The sequence below is a fragment of the Prionailurus bengalensis genome, chromosome D1, assembly GCF_016509475.1.
Source record: "Prionailurus bengalensis isolate Pbe53 chromosome D1, Fcat_Pben_1.1_paternal_pri, whole genome shotgun sequence".
Taxonomy (NCBI): Eukaryota; Metazoa; Chordata; class Mammalia; order Carnivora; family Felidae; genus Prionailurus; species Prionailurus bengalensis.
This window is the reverse complement of record NC_057346.1, coordinates 77,103,276-77,122,367: the sequence shown is the minus strand read 5'-3', so window position 1 is coordinate 77,122,367 and position 19,092 is coordinate 77,103,276. Positions and strand designations below refer to the sequence as shown.

General features: G+C 39.6%; 1 protein-coding gene across 2 annotated transcripts in view; it reads right to left on the bottom strand.

Moving 5' to 3' along the window:
* NELL1 (neural EGFL like 1) overlaps window positions 1-19,092 on the bottom strand; it is an 882,973-nt gene that overhangs the window by 455,172 nt on the left and 408,709 nt on the right. For both annotated transcript variants that reach the window (XM_043580819.1, XM_043580818.1), the window contains exon 13: window positions 12,854-12,979. In XM_043580819.1, coding sequence (XP_043436754.1) covers window positions 12,854-12,979 — 126 coding nt within the window. The remainder of the gene's footprint in view (window positions 1-12,853; window positions 12,980-19,092) is intronic.

Genomic DNA, 19,092 nt, shown 5'->3' with positions numbered 1-19,092 from the left:
TGTTTCCTTAGAATAAGTCGCTATAAATATTTCTAGGCCTTTTGATAAACAGTCAAATTGCTTTCAAGAAAGTTTCTATCAATTAACATTCCTGTCAGCAATGTATGAAGGTGACTATTTGTTGAACCATCTCCAGAAATGGGTGCTTAAAATATATGTAAATATATGGTATACACACACACACACACACACACACACACACAGAATCACATACCTAATTACATCTCTTTTAGTCACTCCTAAGCTTGCAAGTGTTTTCAAGACTCTGACTATACTCTTAATAGACGCTGCCATTGCCTACACAATTGTAGATCCATATACACACACGTGTGCACAAAAACACACACCCCCTTCCCCTTTGTTGACAATGGAACACAAATTCATTTAGATATCAGTTAGCTAAGTACTAAAAAGGAAGCTGAGATCTACCCCAAACTTAGGGATAAATCTTGATTCAAGCTATTTCTTTTTTTCCATGTTTTATTAGTAGGTATATTAAACAGTTTTGACCAATGAAACATGAAAACAAATCTGCTGGGGACAGCCTTCTGATAAAGTTCTCTTTGATATTAAAAAAAAAAAAAGTATTCTAAAAAGGGAATCCTCTTTCCCTTCTGACTTTGGGACACAATTATGTCAAAATGTGATGCTTGGCGTTACTTAGCCCTTTTGAGACCTTGAAGGGAGCTATATCAAGTTTCAAACTACCATGCTGAAAATAAAAACTCAAAAAAAAAATCTGTGTTGCTGATGATGTTATGGAGCAGCTGAATTAACTAACTCTGGAAACACTGTCCCTCTAGACTTTGTTATGAGAGAATATATTTAACATTTAAGCCAGTGGAGTCTATTTTTTTTTTCATTCTTTCAGCTACAATTATCTGAACTGATATGCCTACACTGTCCTACTTTATCCTTCACAACTCTGTGAGGATGTATAGAGGATACTGAAGAAGCAGCAGAGAACTCAAGTGGTTTTCCAATTCATAAAGCAAGTAAGTGGCAGAGCCAAAGCTTTCAGCCTGTAAAATTTATACACTAATTTATACACTAGATTTTTAACCATGAAAATTTAGAGCTTTCACTCTGGCCCAAGAATAAGTAATATATTCTCAATTACCGTGAAAAAAAATCCTAAAATGCCTCACTATACCTTTAAAAAGTATAGAAATACCTATGCATATGCATTTATCAAAATCTTTGAGATGGAAACAAAGAATATAAGATAGCTTATTAGGTTATTAAAGAGAAATGCCTATGCATTGTGTCCACTCAAATGTGGACACAGCAGGGTTATAAGACCAGCCTCAATAATGCCGTAAGTGCTAACGCATCCTTAATCAAACTCCTTTTATGTGAAAGCTTAATTGTGATTCTGCATGCACAATTCCAACAATAGAGTGTACAGAAATATTAACAAGGCTTCCTGATGAACTTGGATCAAGGGCAACACAGTACTTAATAGGTTTGCGCACAAACACCCTGGGGGCAACCCCATCATTCATCCTAGCTGCTCTTCAGCAGTCAATGGTCCTAGATACTTTACAATAGTGCTGGTATAAGAACTCCCTCCCATTTAAACCTCGCAAAGAAGCCAAACACTGCACAAATCCTTCAGATTTATTCTCACCCTGAAACCTCAAGGGAAATGCCTTTCGGGATCCTAAGATATATTTGCTAATTAAAAAAAAAACACTTTAGCATTATTTTAACACTACTATTACTAAATGCAATAAATACGTGGCCTTTGACTTTTCCAGGATTACATATGGAAAACTGAAGTTGCCCTCAAACACCAGAAGTTCCATGAATTTGTATTCTACACAATCCCTGTTTAGAGGAGCCTCTTCATATTTTCCCTTTTTTCTCCTTTTGTTGACTTTGTTTCTTTCACATGCCATGGCAGGGAAGGAAGCCTAGTCACAAACATATGTGCAAGTAATGTAGGTTTCTATAATTTCCTCAACTTAATGAATTTTTCTCATATTCTTCTGGACAAATAGGGTCGTATAAATGCTGTCTCGGTCATTTTGAGAATTCTCTTCTTCCATCAGGTTGTGTTATGACTCTAGGGGACTCCAAATGAGCAAGACACTGGCAGAGAAGAAGTCTACTTCTTTACCCAGAGAACACAGGTCGCCCCAGAGAGGTCATCTATCTTTCGAGCTCTTTGAAGCATTACAACAATCATGTCACAGAAGATTCAGAATCTCCTCAAAAGGCCCCACCAACAGAGGCATCCTATAGCCTCTCTCTCTCTTCAGTCCTATGTTTTATTTGTAACTCCAGTATAGTTAACATACAGTGTTATATTAGTTTCAGGTGTACAATATAGTGACTGAACAATTCCACACATCAGCCAGTACTCATCACAACAAGTGCACTCCTTCATCCCCATCACCTATTTTACCCATCCCCCCCACCTACCTCACCTCTGGTTCTCTGTATTGGTTCTCTGTAGTTAAAAGTCTGTATCTTGCTTTGTCTCTCTTTTCCTCTTTTGTTCATTTGTTTCTTAAATTCCACATGAGTGAAATCGTACAGTACTTGTCTTTCTCTGACTGTCCTAGTAGTTCACTGAGCATTTTATGCTGTAGCTCCATTCATGTTGTTGCAAATGGCAAGATTTCAGTCTTATTTGTGGCTTACTTATGGTATACATATAGCACCTTTTTATCCATTCATCTATCAATGGACTCTTGGGCTGTTTCCATAATATGACTATTGTAAACAAGGCTACAATAAATAGAGGGGTGCAAATTAGTGTTTTTGTATTTTGGGGGTAAATATCCAGTAATGTGATTTGAAGAAGTTCTTTACTGTTTTCCACAGTCATTGCACTAGTCTGCATTCCCACCAAAAGTGCAAGTGGGTTCCTTTTTCTCTATGTCTTCATTAATACTTGCATTTTTTTTTTTTTATTAGTAGTCATTCTGACAGGTGTGAGGTGGTATCTCATTGTGGTTTTGACCTGCATTTCCCTGATGATGAGTGATGTTGAGCATCTTTTCATGTATCTGTTTGCCAGATGGATGTCTTCTTTGGAGAAATGTCTATTCATGACTTCTTCCCATTTTTTAATTGAATTACTTGCTTTTTAGGGGTTGAACTGTATCATTTATTTATATATTTTGTATAATGATCCTTTAACAGGTCATTTGCAAATATCTTTCCCCATTCTGCAGGTTGCCTTTTAGTTTTGCTGATTGTTTCCTTTGCTGTGCAGAAGCTTTTTATTTTGATGTAGTCCCAAAAGTTTACTTTTGCTTTTGTTTCCCTGGCCTCAAGAGATATACCTAGAAAAACACAGCTATGGCCAATGTCACAGAGACTACTGCCTGTGTTTCCTTCAAGGATTTTTATGGTGTCGGGTCTCACATTTAGGTATTTAATCCAATTTGAATTTGAAAGTGGTTCAGTTTCATTCTTTTCATGTTGCTGTCCATTCTTCCCAACAACATTTGTTGATGAGACTGTCTTTTCCCTTTGCATATTCTTTCCTGCTTTGTTAAAGATTTATTGACCATATAGTTGTGAGTTTATTTCTGGGTTTTCTGTTCTGTCCCACTGATCTATGTGTCTTTGTGTGTGTGTGTGTGTGTGCCACCACCATGCTGTTTTGATTACTACAGCTTTGTAATATAACCTGAAGTCTGCAAAAAGTCCAGCTTTGCTTTTCTGTTTCAAAATTGCTTTGGCAATTCAGGTTCTATATACATTTTAATACTTTTTTGTTCTAGTTCTGTGAAAAATGCTGGTGGCATTTTGACAGGGATTGCATTCAATGTGTAGACTGCTTTGGGTAGCATAGACATTTTAACAATATTTCTTCTAATCCATGAGCATGGAAAGTCGTTTCATTTCCTTGCATTGTCTTCAATTTCTTTCATCAATGTTTTATAGTTTTCAGATTATAGTTTCACCTCTTGGTTAGGTTTATTCCTAGGAATCTTATTACTTTTGGTGCAGTTGTAAATGGGATTGTTGTCTTAATTTCTCTTTCTGCTACTTCATTATTATTGTATAGAAATGCAACAAATCTCTGCATATTTTGTATCCTGCAACTTTACTGAATTCATTTATCAGTTCTAGCAGTTTTTTGGCAGTCTTTCATGGTTTTGTGTGTGTGTGTGCGTGTGTGTTTACAGAGAGAGAGTGCAAGGGAGAGGCAGAGAGAGAGAATTCCAAGCAGGCTCCATGCTATTAGTGTGGAGCCTGACCTGGGGCTTAATCCCAAGAACCGTGAGATCATTACCTGAGCCGAAATCCATAGTCGGACACTTAACCGACTGAGCTACCCAGGTGCCGCTTGTGGGTTGTTTTTTTTTCCTATATAATATCATGTCATCTGCAAATAGAGAAACTTTTACCTCTTCCTTCCTGATCTGGATGCCTTTTATTTCTTTTCGTTGTCTGGTTGCCATGCGTTGGACTTCCAGTACTATGTTGAGTAAAAGTGGTGAGAGTGGACATCCTTTTCTTGCTGCTCACCTCAAGGGGAACACTCAGTTTATCCCCACTGAATATGAAATTTGCTATGGGTTTTTCATACATGACCTTTATTATATTGAGGTATGTTTCCTCTAAACCTACTTTGTTGAGGGTTTTCATCATGAATGGATATTGTAATTTGTCAAATGCTTTTTCTGTATCTGTTGAAACGATCATATGCTTTTCATTCTTTCTCTTCTTGACGTGACATATCACATTGATTTGTGAATAGTGAACTCCCCTTGCATCCCAGGAATAAATCCCACTGGATCATGGTGAATGACTTTTTTAATGTACTGTTGGATTCTGTTTGCTAAGATGTTGTCTTACATATCCCAGAATGCAGCCCTGGAGGCAGGGCCCTTCCTCCAGAAACTGTCCAAGTCTCTCCCATCATTACCTCCTGACCCTATACTACCCACTCTGGTTTTTCCAGTCTATAGTAGAAAGGACAATTTTCCTCCCTTTGGATTCTTCTCTGACATTCTCTGATTTACAAAAAGCAGACTGCATAAAAGAATTACCTGGACCTTTAAACAAACTGAAGCCAGGTCTCAATCCTACACCAAATGAAAATCCAAAGTTCTAGGAATAGATCCCAATACTGACTTTTTCCTCCATGTATGTATGTATGTATGTATGTATGTATGTATGTGTGTATATATATACACACACATATATATGTGTATATATATGTATATATATGTATATATGCTGAGAACCTCAGCACTAAAACATTAGGATTTTGGAATCCTGCTTTTGTACTGTCACATCGCTCCTCTAGATGGGGAGGTAGGTAACATCATCAACCACTTATTTAAAGTAAGGGAAGAAAAAAAGGACATACTGGCCAAACAAATCAAAACAAAGGGAAAATGTCTCATATTGATTATCAGAGCTTTTGGCTGGGTTATGGAATATCCAAAAGTACAGGTCTTATTTTGACTCTCCTTATTCAATATATCAATAAATGTTCTTGGTCATCTTTAATAAAAAGTAGATTTGCATCCTAAAGCATCTGATACAGCATTTTTCACTAAAGTGAAGGCAGTCTACAGATCCATAGCTGGAATGTCATTCTTAAACCTGGATCACCTCTTCTGAGACTGAGAACCAAGCAATTACTAATCTGTCCCTTTAATGCTGCCAAATAGTCAACAGTCATTAAGAACAAGCATGTCCAAAACAAGCACATGCTGTGTGTTTTATAGGTAAGGATAATCAGTATGAAATTTACTACCATGCTCTTTCAACTTGCAGAATGTTGTATTTTGGCCCTATTTCATATGGCTCTGCTCAATAAATAAAAAATCAGGTACCTCATAGTTAAAGTGTTCTGTGTATCATCCTTAGGAAAAAAGCATTTTCCAGAAAACGTCTAAAATTTCTAACAGTTAATTTTTACTCCTAAGTGTTTTAAACTGTTGCCTCACCTCTTTTCATTACAAGGTACTTAACTTAAACCATTAAATTAATAGACTATTATTTATCTCTAACTTCAACTAAGCTTACTTGAAGTATTTCAAACATACACTTCCTTCAAGCTTTCTTCCATGCCAATATCAAGAAAATAAAAATCCTTTTAGTGAGGTAATAGAAATCACATGGGATATATGTTATCTCACTTGTTCCCTTTATTTCTTACTTCATGGGAAGTTTTTGGCATAAAAATGAATGCTTCCCCATTACTGTCAAGTACCTGTCTTATTGCTGCAGCTTTTGTCATAAATCACAAGTATCCTCCTTTAAAGCTGCCTGAGTATCCAATGATAACGTCTTATCAAACAACCTCAACACAGGGAGTTTAACTGGGGATAAATGAAGGTCAGAGACCAATAAATCAAGCAGGCTGACCAGTCCAAAAATCAAAAGGTACAGAGAAGATAAAAAGCACCCCACCAAGTCAATTTCAGGGAATCCTCCCGTTTCAAAATTCACAAAAGAGCAAGGGCAACTCGGGGTTCCCTTACAGGAGAGAAAGTGATTTAGACTCACACAGATTCTAAGGCAAAAAACTAGTCCAGTGTCAAGAGTCCAATGCTTCAGACTTCACCCTTTCAAAGGGCAATGGAAACTTTCCTAGAAAAAAGTACAGAGCCTCATCTATAATATGTGGTCATGTCAGGGAATCCCCAGCCTCTAAGGGTAAAAATGAAATTACAGTACATTTTAAGTTACAGGCAAGCATTCTCAGTGTTGAACCCTCCTAACTTTATTATCCCATAACACAGAATTTCTTTTTCAATTTTTAACAAGATAAAGAAGGACGAAAGAGTTAAAGCTTCTTTTCTGTTTGACATACTGTCTTTCCCCTCCGGCATCAGGTTTGGCATCTATTTATTGTCTCAGGTGCAACCTTTCTGAAAGGGCTGTGGTTATCAGCATAAACCCTGGAACAGTTATTTCAGGGTTTCTTCTTTGAAACTTGTAAGAGACAAACAGCTAACATGGGATTAAACACCCAATACTCAACTAAATTCTACTAAAACTTTCAAGAGGGATTGATTTGGCAAACACTGGAATATTTTTGAGAGTGAATGTACATTTGAGTTTTTTCATGTGAAGATGTTGCCTCATTAACCATGAACTCTCTGGGCACAGAGGTCATTTATCACTATTCTCAACCACCATATTTCCTAACACTCATGACTGACACTAATTATGCATTAGATTCATGAATAAATGGATGAAGCAATCAGTTATTGAGTAATCAATCTATTACCAAAGTTACTAGATCATCTTTAATTCTAGGCTAATTTTTGGTTGAATACAACTTTTCATTATTACTACTGACTTCTAGGAAGCTAAATGGCATCCTAAAAGAAAGAAAAAAGTGACCTAGACATACTTAGAAGACCAACTCAACAGTGACAGGAGAAACTGATCCAGGACAGAGTCTAGGATGATCTTTGGAATTCAGGAATGCCAGTAATGAGAAATGCTCTATCAGGAACGTGGGGCAAACAAAGGATGTCTTCAGGCCTGTCAATTTCTCCCAGAAATTTATCTTTGGAAAATGAAACATCTGAAAAGACATCTTACAGTGGCTGATAGGTAGTACATACCTTACTTACTACCACATGCAAATAATCACTTAGAGGAAGAAGTCTTCTTTGCCAATAAAGAAATGAGAGAGATTGGCGGTGGGGACCTGATCCACCTTGGAGAGTGAAGAGCACCTTAGCCCTAACAGGCTCACTTTCAGGATGCCAAGGTAAACGTCAGAGTTCCAGCTTAGTATGAAAGCATCTAATGGAGGCCTTGGAATCTGGTCTAGAGGAGAAATGGCAGGGAGAATGCTTGTCTCTTAGCTCTCCTCACTAGATCCACATTCCACACTGTAAAATCCTAAGCTAATCTATTCACTGCATGCTAACAAGCCCCAGGAAACTCCAATAGCTCCTCTTGGTTTGCAAAAAATATTCCAGACACTCTGTTCTAGAAATCAAGCACCTTTTCCTTATTGCATTTTGCTTGTCCATCAGAGCACTTAGTACAGAAGTGCTTAATATCTTTATCCTTTTGAGACTACTTTCCCCAACACATTGTGAACTGCTGTTGAAAAAAAAAAAAAAAGGTTATTTTAATGAACAGCTTCTCGTGTCAAAGGAAACAAAGTTTGTTGAGAATCTATTAAGTGTAAGTCACTATGGTATTCATTAGCACCATTCACCAAATATTTTGGTTTTCTAACCCTTCCAAGCACAAAGTAGGAATTGCATTTCCTCATCTCCTTGTAGTTAGTTAGGTACTGGTGATTAGTTCTAGTCAACTAGCAGAGGATAGAAAGGATATGTTGTTACTCCCTGACAAGAACATATAACAACTGTTACAAGACCCTCCAGGCTTTCTTTTCCCCATCTTGGCAATATTCCCAATATTGACTATTCCATCAGTCAGTTTTATGATTACTACAATCAGTAGTAATTATGATGAGCAGAGCACGCTTTCTGTTGACCAGTGAAAAGCAAACAAAACGTTGGTATTTTAAATCAGTAATATTTGGGGTTTTCACTGCAGAACATCCTATCCTGATGGCACTGATGACACTGCCACGATAAATGTTTTCACATATACAATTTGGTGTCCTCAATAATCTAACAGTTACGATACAGCAGATATGAGCCATTTTTATATAAATGAAATTTAGAGAGGTACATAGCGCAAGCCTAAGTAGTTCTGCACATTCCTTCATTCAATAAGCATTTGCTGAGCACTGCTCTCTGCCCAGCTATGTTCTCTGCCTCACCCCACAGCCCCCACCCCTCCTGCTCCCCGCCCTTGGCTGTTTTAAATAGCCAAGATGGGTAGTGAGCAAATGGGAAAAGGTTGCGGTTCCCAGATGTTACGTTCTAATAAGAGACAATTTTTGAAAATCACATATAAAAATGAAAATTCTACATGGTGATAAGTGATAAAGAATTACAACCAGGAGATAGGATAATGGGTGGCTAATTATACAAATCAGAGAAAGTCTCTCTGGGCCTATCATTTTTAGGTTGACACCTGCATGACAAAGGAAGAGCCAGTTATGGGGATATCCAGAGGAAAAAACTTCTGAGACAGAGCTCACGCAAAGGTCCTACGGGAAAACAAGCACGTTGAATGGGGAAAAAAAATAAAAAACCTCCAAAAGTCAGTGTGGCCACCACATAACGGACAAGGATGGAATTGGTACAAGATAAAGTAATAGGGACAGGAAGGAGAATAACCACATAGGGTTTCATATAAAAGTAAGTATGGATTTGATTTTCTGTGTAATAGGACACTACATGAGAAATTTAAGCATATTTGTAGAGTTCTTATTTTTAAAACTTTGCTCTGGCTACTGACTGAAGAGTGAGTTACAGTGGAGCAAGAATGGAACACAAAGTCCAGTGTGGTGTCAGGGGTCTAGTAGTTTGGTAATAAAGCATATGGGCAGAAGTGCACACATTTAGGACAGGATGTAGAAGGTAGAGTAAGACTGGTGTTTGGACTGAAGGTGGAGGGGCAAGAGAAGGAAAGGAATCCAGTATAACTCCTAGCTGTCTGGCTTGAAAAACTGGGTAGGTGAGGCTTTCATTTGCTGAGATGGGGAAAATTGAAAGAGGAAGTTTACCAACATGGAAAGAAATCCAGAGTTCATTCTTAAACATGTTAATATGAAATGCCTCTTAAACATCTACATGTGGGTGTCAGTTTGAATAGGATTCAGAAGCTCAGAAAAAAATATTGTACTCGATAGAAACTGAGAAAGTATCGATGGAGTGCTGTGAAAGTCCTACGTGAAATGAAGGCATCTAAAAAGTATATGTAGGTGAACAAAGAAACAGGATCCAGGGCAGAGCTCTGCAGCACTCTAACCTTTAAAAATGTGAAAAGAGAAAGAAAAACAGCTAGGGAGCCTGGGCAGGGCCGGCAGTGATGAAGGAAGACAATCAGGAAATAGGGAAAGGCAAGAAAATAATGTGTTTAAAAGAGAAAGGTGTGGTCAACGCTCAATGCTGTTGAGAGGTCCCAGAAGATAAGAACACTGGATTTAACAAAATGGAGTTCAAGGCTGACCTTGATAAACACAACCTCTGTGGAATAGGGAGCATGAAAGCCTTCTGTGGAGGAGGTTAAGGAAGGTATGCCAGGTGAGCAAATGTAAACGAGGACAGTAATCACAAGAAGTTTTGCCATGAATGAAAGCAAAAAGATGGGGCAGCAGGCAGGATGGAAACTGGGATCAAAGAAAGTTTCTTAAAGAAAAAGACCTTACTCCCAATTCCAACCTATGGAAATTCCAAATGCCTCATCAAGACTTCAGAAACTCCTAGAAGGAAACTGTTGTGATAGTGATGCAGAAGTTTAGGTTGGGCGCGCGGATAAGGGACAGGAGTAATTACTTCAGAGTGAGTACCTCTGTCTCTGAGGTCTCAACATCCTATACACACATTTCTGCTGTGTATACCATGTTAACTTGCAGTCTACCAGGGTAGAAGGGGAAGGGCTCATCCAGCATGCAGGATAGGTACACTTTGCTGAAGATTTGAAAGGCATAAGGAAAACTTGCATTGCCTACTGAATAGCAAAACAATGAAAAAACCTCACATTAAATATTCCCACCCTTAAAAGTCCTTTCAGTTCTCCTTCCACAGGGAGGTTTTCAACGGTCCTCTGTCCTTCACAGCACCTGGTCTTCTGTTCTCCGACTAGTGACTGTTCTCTGACTCCCTCTTGTTTTTCTTTCTTTCGCTCTAACTTACCCATTCCCTCTGAGACAAAACATACACGCACAAAACAAAAACTTCGTGCATGTATGATGTGTGTTTGTACAGGTTTTTTTTCTGCAGAGCTACACAGTATCTTGTTTTGTTTAGTAGGGGGGATGCTTGGGTACCCACTGATACCCACATCCTTATCTTTTGCTTTCTAAAAGCAGTTGTGGAACCAGTTCTATAAACAATACATTTTCCATCTCGTTCCATATATAAACCACCAGGCAGGGCACCTATCCCTAAGAGGCTTTCAAGAACCACCAAGCTCTGGTCTTCCTCCCTTAATGAAAAAGTAAAAACAGGCAATATTCTGATACAATTTCAACAAGCTCTCTCTACACAGAAGGACCTTCATCAGGGTTTATCAAGTTGCATGATATGTGATGCTGTGTTGGGAGAATACTCACTGGTTCCTTCTAACCATAGGGTTACGGTAAATCAGGATGACCTGGGTTTACTAAGAACAGAGAAACCATCATAGAGAACATCAGATTTTCATATTGTGTTGGTTTACAGGTCGCAAAGAGTTTTGTGCCCTTGTTAAAATATTTAGATCTCAGCATGCTATGTTTACACAATCTCTTTTTTCTCCAGGAACTTTAGTTATACTACATAAAAGATAGATAAATGAGACTGCCCACCTGTGGCCATCAGAAACCTGCATCAATCTGGAATCACCAGCTCCTTAGCCAAAAAATAGCAACCTATACATATACAGAAATAAATGGAAAAGGTTGCGTGGACATATAAACATGCTTCCCTAACTTTTGCAACTTTCTGCACTTCTGAAAAGGTCATTTGCAATAAAATACACTGGCAGTGGCTGTCCATTCTGAGTGAAAAATTCAGTGTAAAAAATTTTTTTAAGTTTATTTATTGTTGGGGCACCTGGGTGGCTCAGTCGGTTAAGCATCCGACTTCAGCTCAGGTCATGATCTCACAGTCCGTGAGTTCAAGCCCCATGTCGGATTCTGTGCTGACAGCTCAGAGCCTGGAGCCTGCTTCAGATTCTGTGTCCCCCTTTCTTTCTGCCCCTCCCCTGCTCATGCTCTCTGTCTCAAAAATAAATCAAAACATTAAAAAAATTAAAAAGCTTATTTATTTTTGACAGAGAGAGAGAGCACAATGGGGGAGGGACAGAGAGGCAGAGGGGATAGAATGTCAAGCAGGCTCCAGGCTCTGGGCTGTCAGCACAGAGCCCGACGCAGGGCTTGAACTCACAGACTGCGAGATCATGACCTGAATCGGAAGATGGAAGCTTAACTGACTGAGCCACCCAGGCGCCCCATGAGTGAAAAATTCAATCTATATGCAAACGTTATTGGGACAAATGAAGATGCAGGAGTCAAGGAAAGGTACAAAATGACTGACATTTTATGTTTAAGGGGCAGTTTTCTTACAGGTTACAAACTGGTTAAAGATATTTGACCAAAAGAAGAACTTTCTACAATCCCTAACCAAGTTACAGTTCATATCTCCATATACATAACTGGAAGTATATTGGACCCCCCCCTCCCCCACACACCAAATGCCTCACAAAGCCAGCATTACTCAATGAAGGCACTGACCACACAACCCTGCAGTTCCAGTTTAGGGCTGACAGCCCCGCCATATAGGGGAGACACCATCGGTATTTGTCAATCAAGAGTCTTGAGCAGCTCCCCTATTTGCCCAATCTCTGCTCACCAGATACTCCTTCTCCCCCTCTAAATCAAATCTTTGTCTTTTCCAGTGGGAACAAAGTACATTTTCTTATATATGAAAACATTTCATCATGATGGAAGGAAAATAGATTGATACTTTTCTATTCTTAAAACTGATGTCTCTACGTCCCTCAATGTTACTATAGGCAACGGGGGACTTCAAATTCAAATCAAAGACCCGAGCATGCATGCGCACACACACACACACACACACACACACACACAGGGATACTAGGAGTAGAAATAAATTGCGCAGATCCAATTTCTTTTATCACTTTTTTCTCTAAAGGTGAGGGTAAAATAATGCAAGAGAAAAACCAATTAGGTGACAACACTTGGATCTAAATTTAACAAAACACAGATGGGGAAGAGAAGGGCTGAATCAGAAAAACAGTGTTGGTTCTTCAGTCTCACCTGTACAGGAGAAGTCATCCACGCGAATGTATCCCGGGATACAGTCACAGCGATATAACCCAGGCAAGTTGACACACACAGTATTGGCATGACAGTAATGCATCTTAGCTGCACACTCATCAATATCTGAAGGAGGAAAAAGAAAAAAAGAAGCAATATCACAGTGAGGTGAATAACGGAACTATCATGTAACCATGTTGCAATGAAATTTAAAAAGGCAAATGCCCAACAAAGCTAAGAGAAAATGCAAGATGCATTAAACACAAAATCTTAAATGCAAATTCAGCTGCATTCAAGTGCATCAGATCCTATCTTGAGCTGAAAGTATTTCCAGAAAGAGGCACAGTGAGACGCAACAGCTAAGAAGCCTAGAGGTATGAAGACTGAATCTACTATTACTAATCCCTCACCACGGAGGATGCTGGGTTTAAACATCCAAAATCAAGGAGTTCTATGTCCAATGAGTTGGTACCAATTAATATTTATTAGATGTCCACTGTACATGGTGTAGCTTTTATCAGGGAGATCAAGGGAATCCAGGCTTCTCTGCTCATGTGTCTTACTAAGACATGCTTTAATCCATCTGTTAAAAAATGATGGTGCAGCCAGTTTCTCCCATGGTGTATTTTGAATACAGACAGCAGCTGTGGTCTAATGCAAACTGATGCCTTTCATCCCTTGACCTGGAGATTCATCCCATGAGACAGAATAATGGGCTGATTTAGCAAAAACATCTTTTTCTTTCTGGAACAGAGGTCAGAGCATCCCCTACTTTCTCATAAGCATTCATGGGAAGAATTAGAATCACCTACGACCTTAGTACAGAGTTTAATTGAGTCTTTTCTGGAAGTTGTTTTCAGAAATGGCTTTACATTCATTTTACTCAGACTGCTTATGTGTGAAGGAGAGGAAGGGGGAGCTGCACAGTGTAAGAACCTAAGACAGACAATGTGAGTTCTGGTTCTGGTTCTTCCACTGACTAGCCTGTGACTTCCATTCAACCAGTATGAGTTCCAGAATTCTCGTGAATTGGTCATGCAGGCCAGTTCTGAACCTACATCTTTAAACTCCTTATCTAATTTAATCCACAAACAACTCCACGATCACAGTACAGCACTACCCACATTTTGCAGTGTAGACAACTGAGGCTTAAAGAGGTTAAATATGTGGCAAAAATATATACCATCCTGTTAGAACATGCTACACCCAGGAGTGGAACTCAGAAGTCAATCGTTTATGATGATTTACTTAATGAAAGCACCTTGAAGATGATAGTCAACCACAGTGTTACTATTAAGGTAATCACTGAAGTCCTAATACGCTTCATGTGTAGAAACAGAAGACAAAAACACCTATAATCTCACTTATCTATATTAAAAGTAAAAGTAGATTGACTTACTTCCTGATAAAACACACTGAAGTAACACCAGATTCTTTTAAGCACTAAACATCTCTCAGCCTATAAACAAAAGTTATTGTGCAGTAATCGAGGTCCTAGAAGGACACTTGCAGTTAGCAAGACTTCCATAACTATAAAGAACAAAACACCAGAAATTAGAGAGATGATTCAGGCAATAAACCAAGTGTTATACTTGCACAAGATCATGTGCTTTCAAAGATGATCCAAGACAATGCACAATTAAAATAAATGGACAAAAGGAATATTAAAACTATATAATAAGATTACATCAAGCTAAGGTGTGGAGGGAACTCTCCCACAAACTTAAGACAGAATAGTAGCTGCACATGAGCATGAGATATGGTTTGGAATCTCTCTGGCACCCAGGACATTAGAATTCCTTTAACAAGTTGGTTCCTGGCATCATTGAAGCATTTTTGCTTCACACACCGGTGGATACCATAAAAGTCGAGAGGAGTATTTCAGGAAAGGACTAACGATTATTTTTGTCACCTGCTGAATAAGATAAAGACATAACTAACCACTGGATTTGGCAAGAAGTAGTTCACCGCTGACCTTGACCTAATAAGAGTAGATTTGGGAAAGTGGTAGAGAAAAGCCTGACTGGAGTCCATTAAAGAGAGAATGGAAGATGAGGGAAGAGAGAAAAACAAGGCAAACTTTTTGAGATTTTTTTTTCCCATAAGGAAAAATGGAGGAGCAGCTCTGGGGAGACTTGGTGTAGAGAGAATCTTATTTACAGATGGAAGAGATCACAGCACATTTGCAGGCTGTTGGGAAGGATTCAATACTAGTGAAGCGAACTGATGATGTTGAAGAAAGAGATCACTGTAGGAGCAAAGTCCTGGGGAAGAAGGCAAGAGGGACTGTGCTCCAGCATGCAGATGGAACACATCACCTTCAAAACAAGAATGAAGCTGAGAGAAGCAAAGAGGTGGAGATGGCTGGCATATTTGGTGGCTGGAAGACAAAGTAGTTCTCCCTCACTTATTTTTATTTTCTCAGTGAAATGCAAAGAGAGGGTAACATTTGAGAATCAAGAAAGGGAGGGCATATCGGATATTTAAGGAGAGAGGAAATGGTATTAAAAAACAGTCGTTTTGAAAAAAAGGAACAAAAATTTACTAGAGCATGTGGGAAGGTGGCTGAAGAGCTACTGCGATTTGCAGTCAAAAGTGCATTAAGTGACAGCAGTCAGCATGGCCATGTGTTTTCTTCAGTCTCATTCAGATATTTTGGGGCAATAGCACGGTAGGTGGAAAGTTAAAGGAGTTTTTATGCAAATATAATGGGTAAAGACAGATACGAGGGAATTGAGGGTACTAAGAAAGAGGTGACGATAATGAAGTAGGAAGGAATCTCGGCTATTGAGGAGAGATGTGAGGACATGAAGAAGGAGGTAGACAGCTGTAAATGCATTAAAATTAGGGGTGGATGGACACTGCGTTACACTCCTGAGATCTCACTTCAGAACTAAAGAATTTAATCCCCCAGCTAAGGGGAGTACTGCCTGCTAACAATCTTCAGCTGTTATCCTTTTAAGGAAATTGTCCTTGGCCAATGAGAGATTATACAGTCACAGCCACACTTGAATCCTGGGAGCGACCTACAAAGACTAGTTCTCATTCATCCCGAACTCCAGAGAATTCTAAAGGACCATCCAGATTTCAGAGCACTCAGTGAGACTTTGCTAACTTTTCCCTCTGCCCAATCCTACATTATTCCCTTCCCCAGAGGCATTCATCCCTATAGCACTCTCTAATAAACTTCCTGCACTCCAGTCTCCATTGCCAAGTTTGCTTCTGGGGGAACCCAAACTGCCTCAGCAATCCTAATGGAGGCAAGGTGTAGTTACAGTGAGGGTCTAGAACACATGAGCTAGAAAGCTAGAGGAGGGGCTACAAAGCAGTGTGCCTAACATTAATATTTTGAAAGTGATTCAGTTATTGATGATTACAAGATCTTTCCCAGGACTATGGGGGAGTGGAAGAATAGATCATTGTAAGTGAGAGGCTGGGAACACCAAGAGAAGCCAGGCACTGGAGGAAGTTGGTTGGCATTAGTGCTGTTCATCGAACAGATATTAACAGTTTTCCTCCTCCTGAGCACATCACACAACTGTGCTTCCCCATCCTCTTGGAAGCTAAGCAGAGCTGTATGAGTGATCATGAAGTCTGAACAAAGCACAACACTTCCAGGTGGAAACATTAAGAGCCAGCGCCTGACTTACCACATTTTCTTGTTCTGGCGTTGGAAATCATGGCAGCACAAAGATGGAGACTCTTTGAGCCTGGGTCCCTGAGTGAGGCATAGGCAACCAGACAAGCTTGGTGAACATGTTGCATGAACTAGAAATATGCTTTCACTGATTTAAGCCATCGAGCCCACCCTGGCTGGTATAGAGGGTGACTAAGAACAGCATCTCAAAAATGAGATCCTTAAGCTTGATCTTAAAAGATGCACAGAAATTCACCACGTAGAGACTGGAGGTGGGGGAAAAGAAGGGAAACTACAGAGACTAAACTTTTTGTCTGTGCAGAGTCAGGAAGGGAGAGAATCACTGAGTCGTGAACATTAATTAGCCCTCTGCTAAGCCCTGAAGCAGAGGATGAACAAAATGCCACCAAAAACCTCACAGCCTGGCAAGACATTGAGCAAAACTTGTTAAGTCCTACCAAGAATGTGAGATCTTTTACCAGGGGGCTTTGATCCAGGCTGAGAGGGCCAGAGAAGCAGTCTCTGTGGAAGTGAGGCTTCATCCAAGACCTAAAACACAAGTCCAACAGGTAAAGGGGAGAAGAATAACATACCAGACAGAGAAGAATGAGAAGCATTACAGGAAGGAGCTTTGTCTGTTTAAAGTACAACTGGAAAGATAAGCTCAGGCCAGATCCTGCTGAGCCTTGTGGGCCATGGGAAGGAGTCTAGACTTTAATCAGGGTGGTGACATAAACCAATTTCTGTTTTTAAAATATCAGTCAGCTGTACTGAAGAAAATGGATCGGAGCTGGGCAAGCTGAAGGCTAAACACGTTGGTATTTTACTCACAGAGAGACGGCCACACTGAACTCCATCTCATTCTGCCGGGGTGCCCAGGCATTCTTTAAGATGAGAAACTAGTCAGGACTTGCCTTAGAGGCAATTCAATCTTCAGCCCATGGGCCACAGCCACCAACCAGGCTGCTGACTGCAATGAGTGTTTCCCTGTCATGGACCCTTGTCAGCTCCACCCAGAGAGAAACTCCTGCTTCATTTCCCTGAGGCCTCTGGATAACTAATGAGAGGTATCTGCCTCATCTAGGTTTGAAGGACTTACTTGGCTGCAACAAGCTTATTTTGATTCAAACAGCCGAACCATTGCTCTTTTTCATAGATTTCAAAGGCCCTAAATAAAACTATTTTCAAAAACAGAACAAGGGGATGGTGAGAAAACCCCAGTGAGAATTTCTCCCATAGACTTGCCAAACCTTTACTCTCTACATGCATGGGGTCTCACACAGGACCCCGGGTCATACATCCCTGCTGCTATGGTGAAGTGTCTTTCAGTTGGTTTCATTTTCAATTCATATCACTGATAATCTCAGCTCTTGCATATGTCCTAATTTCCAGGTGCCATTCCAGAAAGAGACAGCACCAAATAAAGCAGAAAGGTTGATGAATGTACCAGAAAATTCAACTGTTACAACCTTATCTTTGTTGCTTATCCCCCATCATGCAAACACCAAATATAAAAACCACCTCGTGGTATAACTAATGCAGAGGGGAGAAAAAAAAAAACTGTAAAGTGTTTAGAATCAGCTAGCTGGTTCCCTTGGGACGAGGAGCTAAAAGCAAGGAAGGAATTGAGAACTTCCCTGGTTTTAGGATGGGGCTGGAGATAGAATGGCAACACATTTGCCAAAAGAAAAATTGCCTCTCTATTGTCAGGGAAAGGCACAACCCTGCAGACAGTTTCAGTAGGACTCAAGAGTGCTTCAAAAGCAAATCCGATTATAGAAAGAATCAAAACAGAATTAACAAACATCTTCAGAGAATTGAGATATCCTAAGAAAACAATCTTGAGAACTAGTGAGCTGAGATTTTTAAAATGAGCCTAAGACGAACGTTGGCTTATTGTTCACAAAGATTCTGAAAGGTAATGAATAATTACAAAAACAAGCACATGAACACACGAACACAACTGCCTAATGAAAGAATGAACTGAAACTCAGAGAAAGAAACTGCATACGACCCAAAGCACCAAAGATTTTAACCTGAAAGCCATCCGACCTTTGTCCAGGTGGTGCTGATGCTCTGCCTGAAGCAGATTTCTTTCTCAGGTGTGATATTCACCCAAAAACCAGAAGACAAGAAAAGGCTAAGCCTGAGGCTGAACCTCAAGGTGTGAGTTGGACACACTCCAGTCCAGGTTCAAGCTAATAAACGTCTCAAACCATCTAGGAAGTTGTTATAAGAAGAACCACAGTTAACCTAACTACTGGAGGGATGAATGGACTAAAAACAAAAACAAAACAAAACAAAACAAAACCCACACCATTAGGCCCAGGGTAATACCAAAATGAGTAAGAGGTTCAATGTATATAACCTCATAGGATAAAATTAGGAACAGCCCCCCGGCACCTGACTAATCCTCAATAAATAGCTGTCATTTCTTTGTATCAGATACTATGCTAGGTATTTCACAGATGGCATCTCATCACTTCATGTATTCCTCTTGAATTAAGTAGGTAGCCCCACACCATGATGAGGGAACTGAGGCTCAGATTATTAGGTCACTTGCCCAAGGCACGAAGTCAGTAAGCATAAGAGCCTGGGCTTA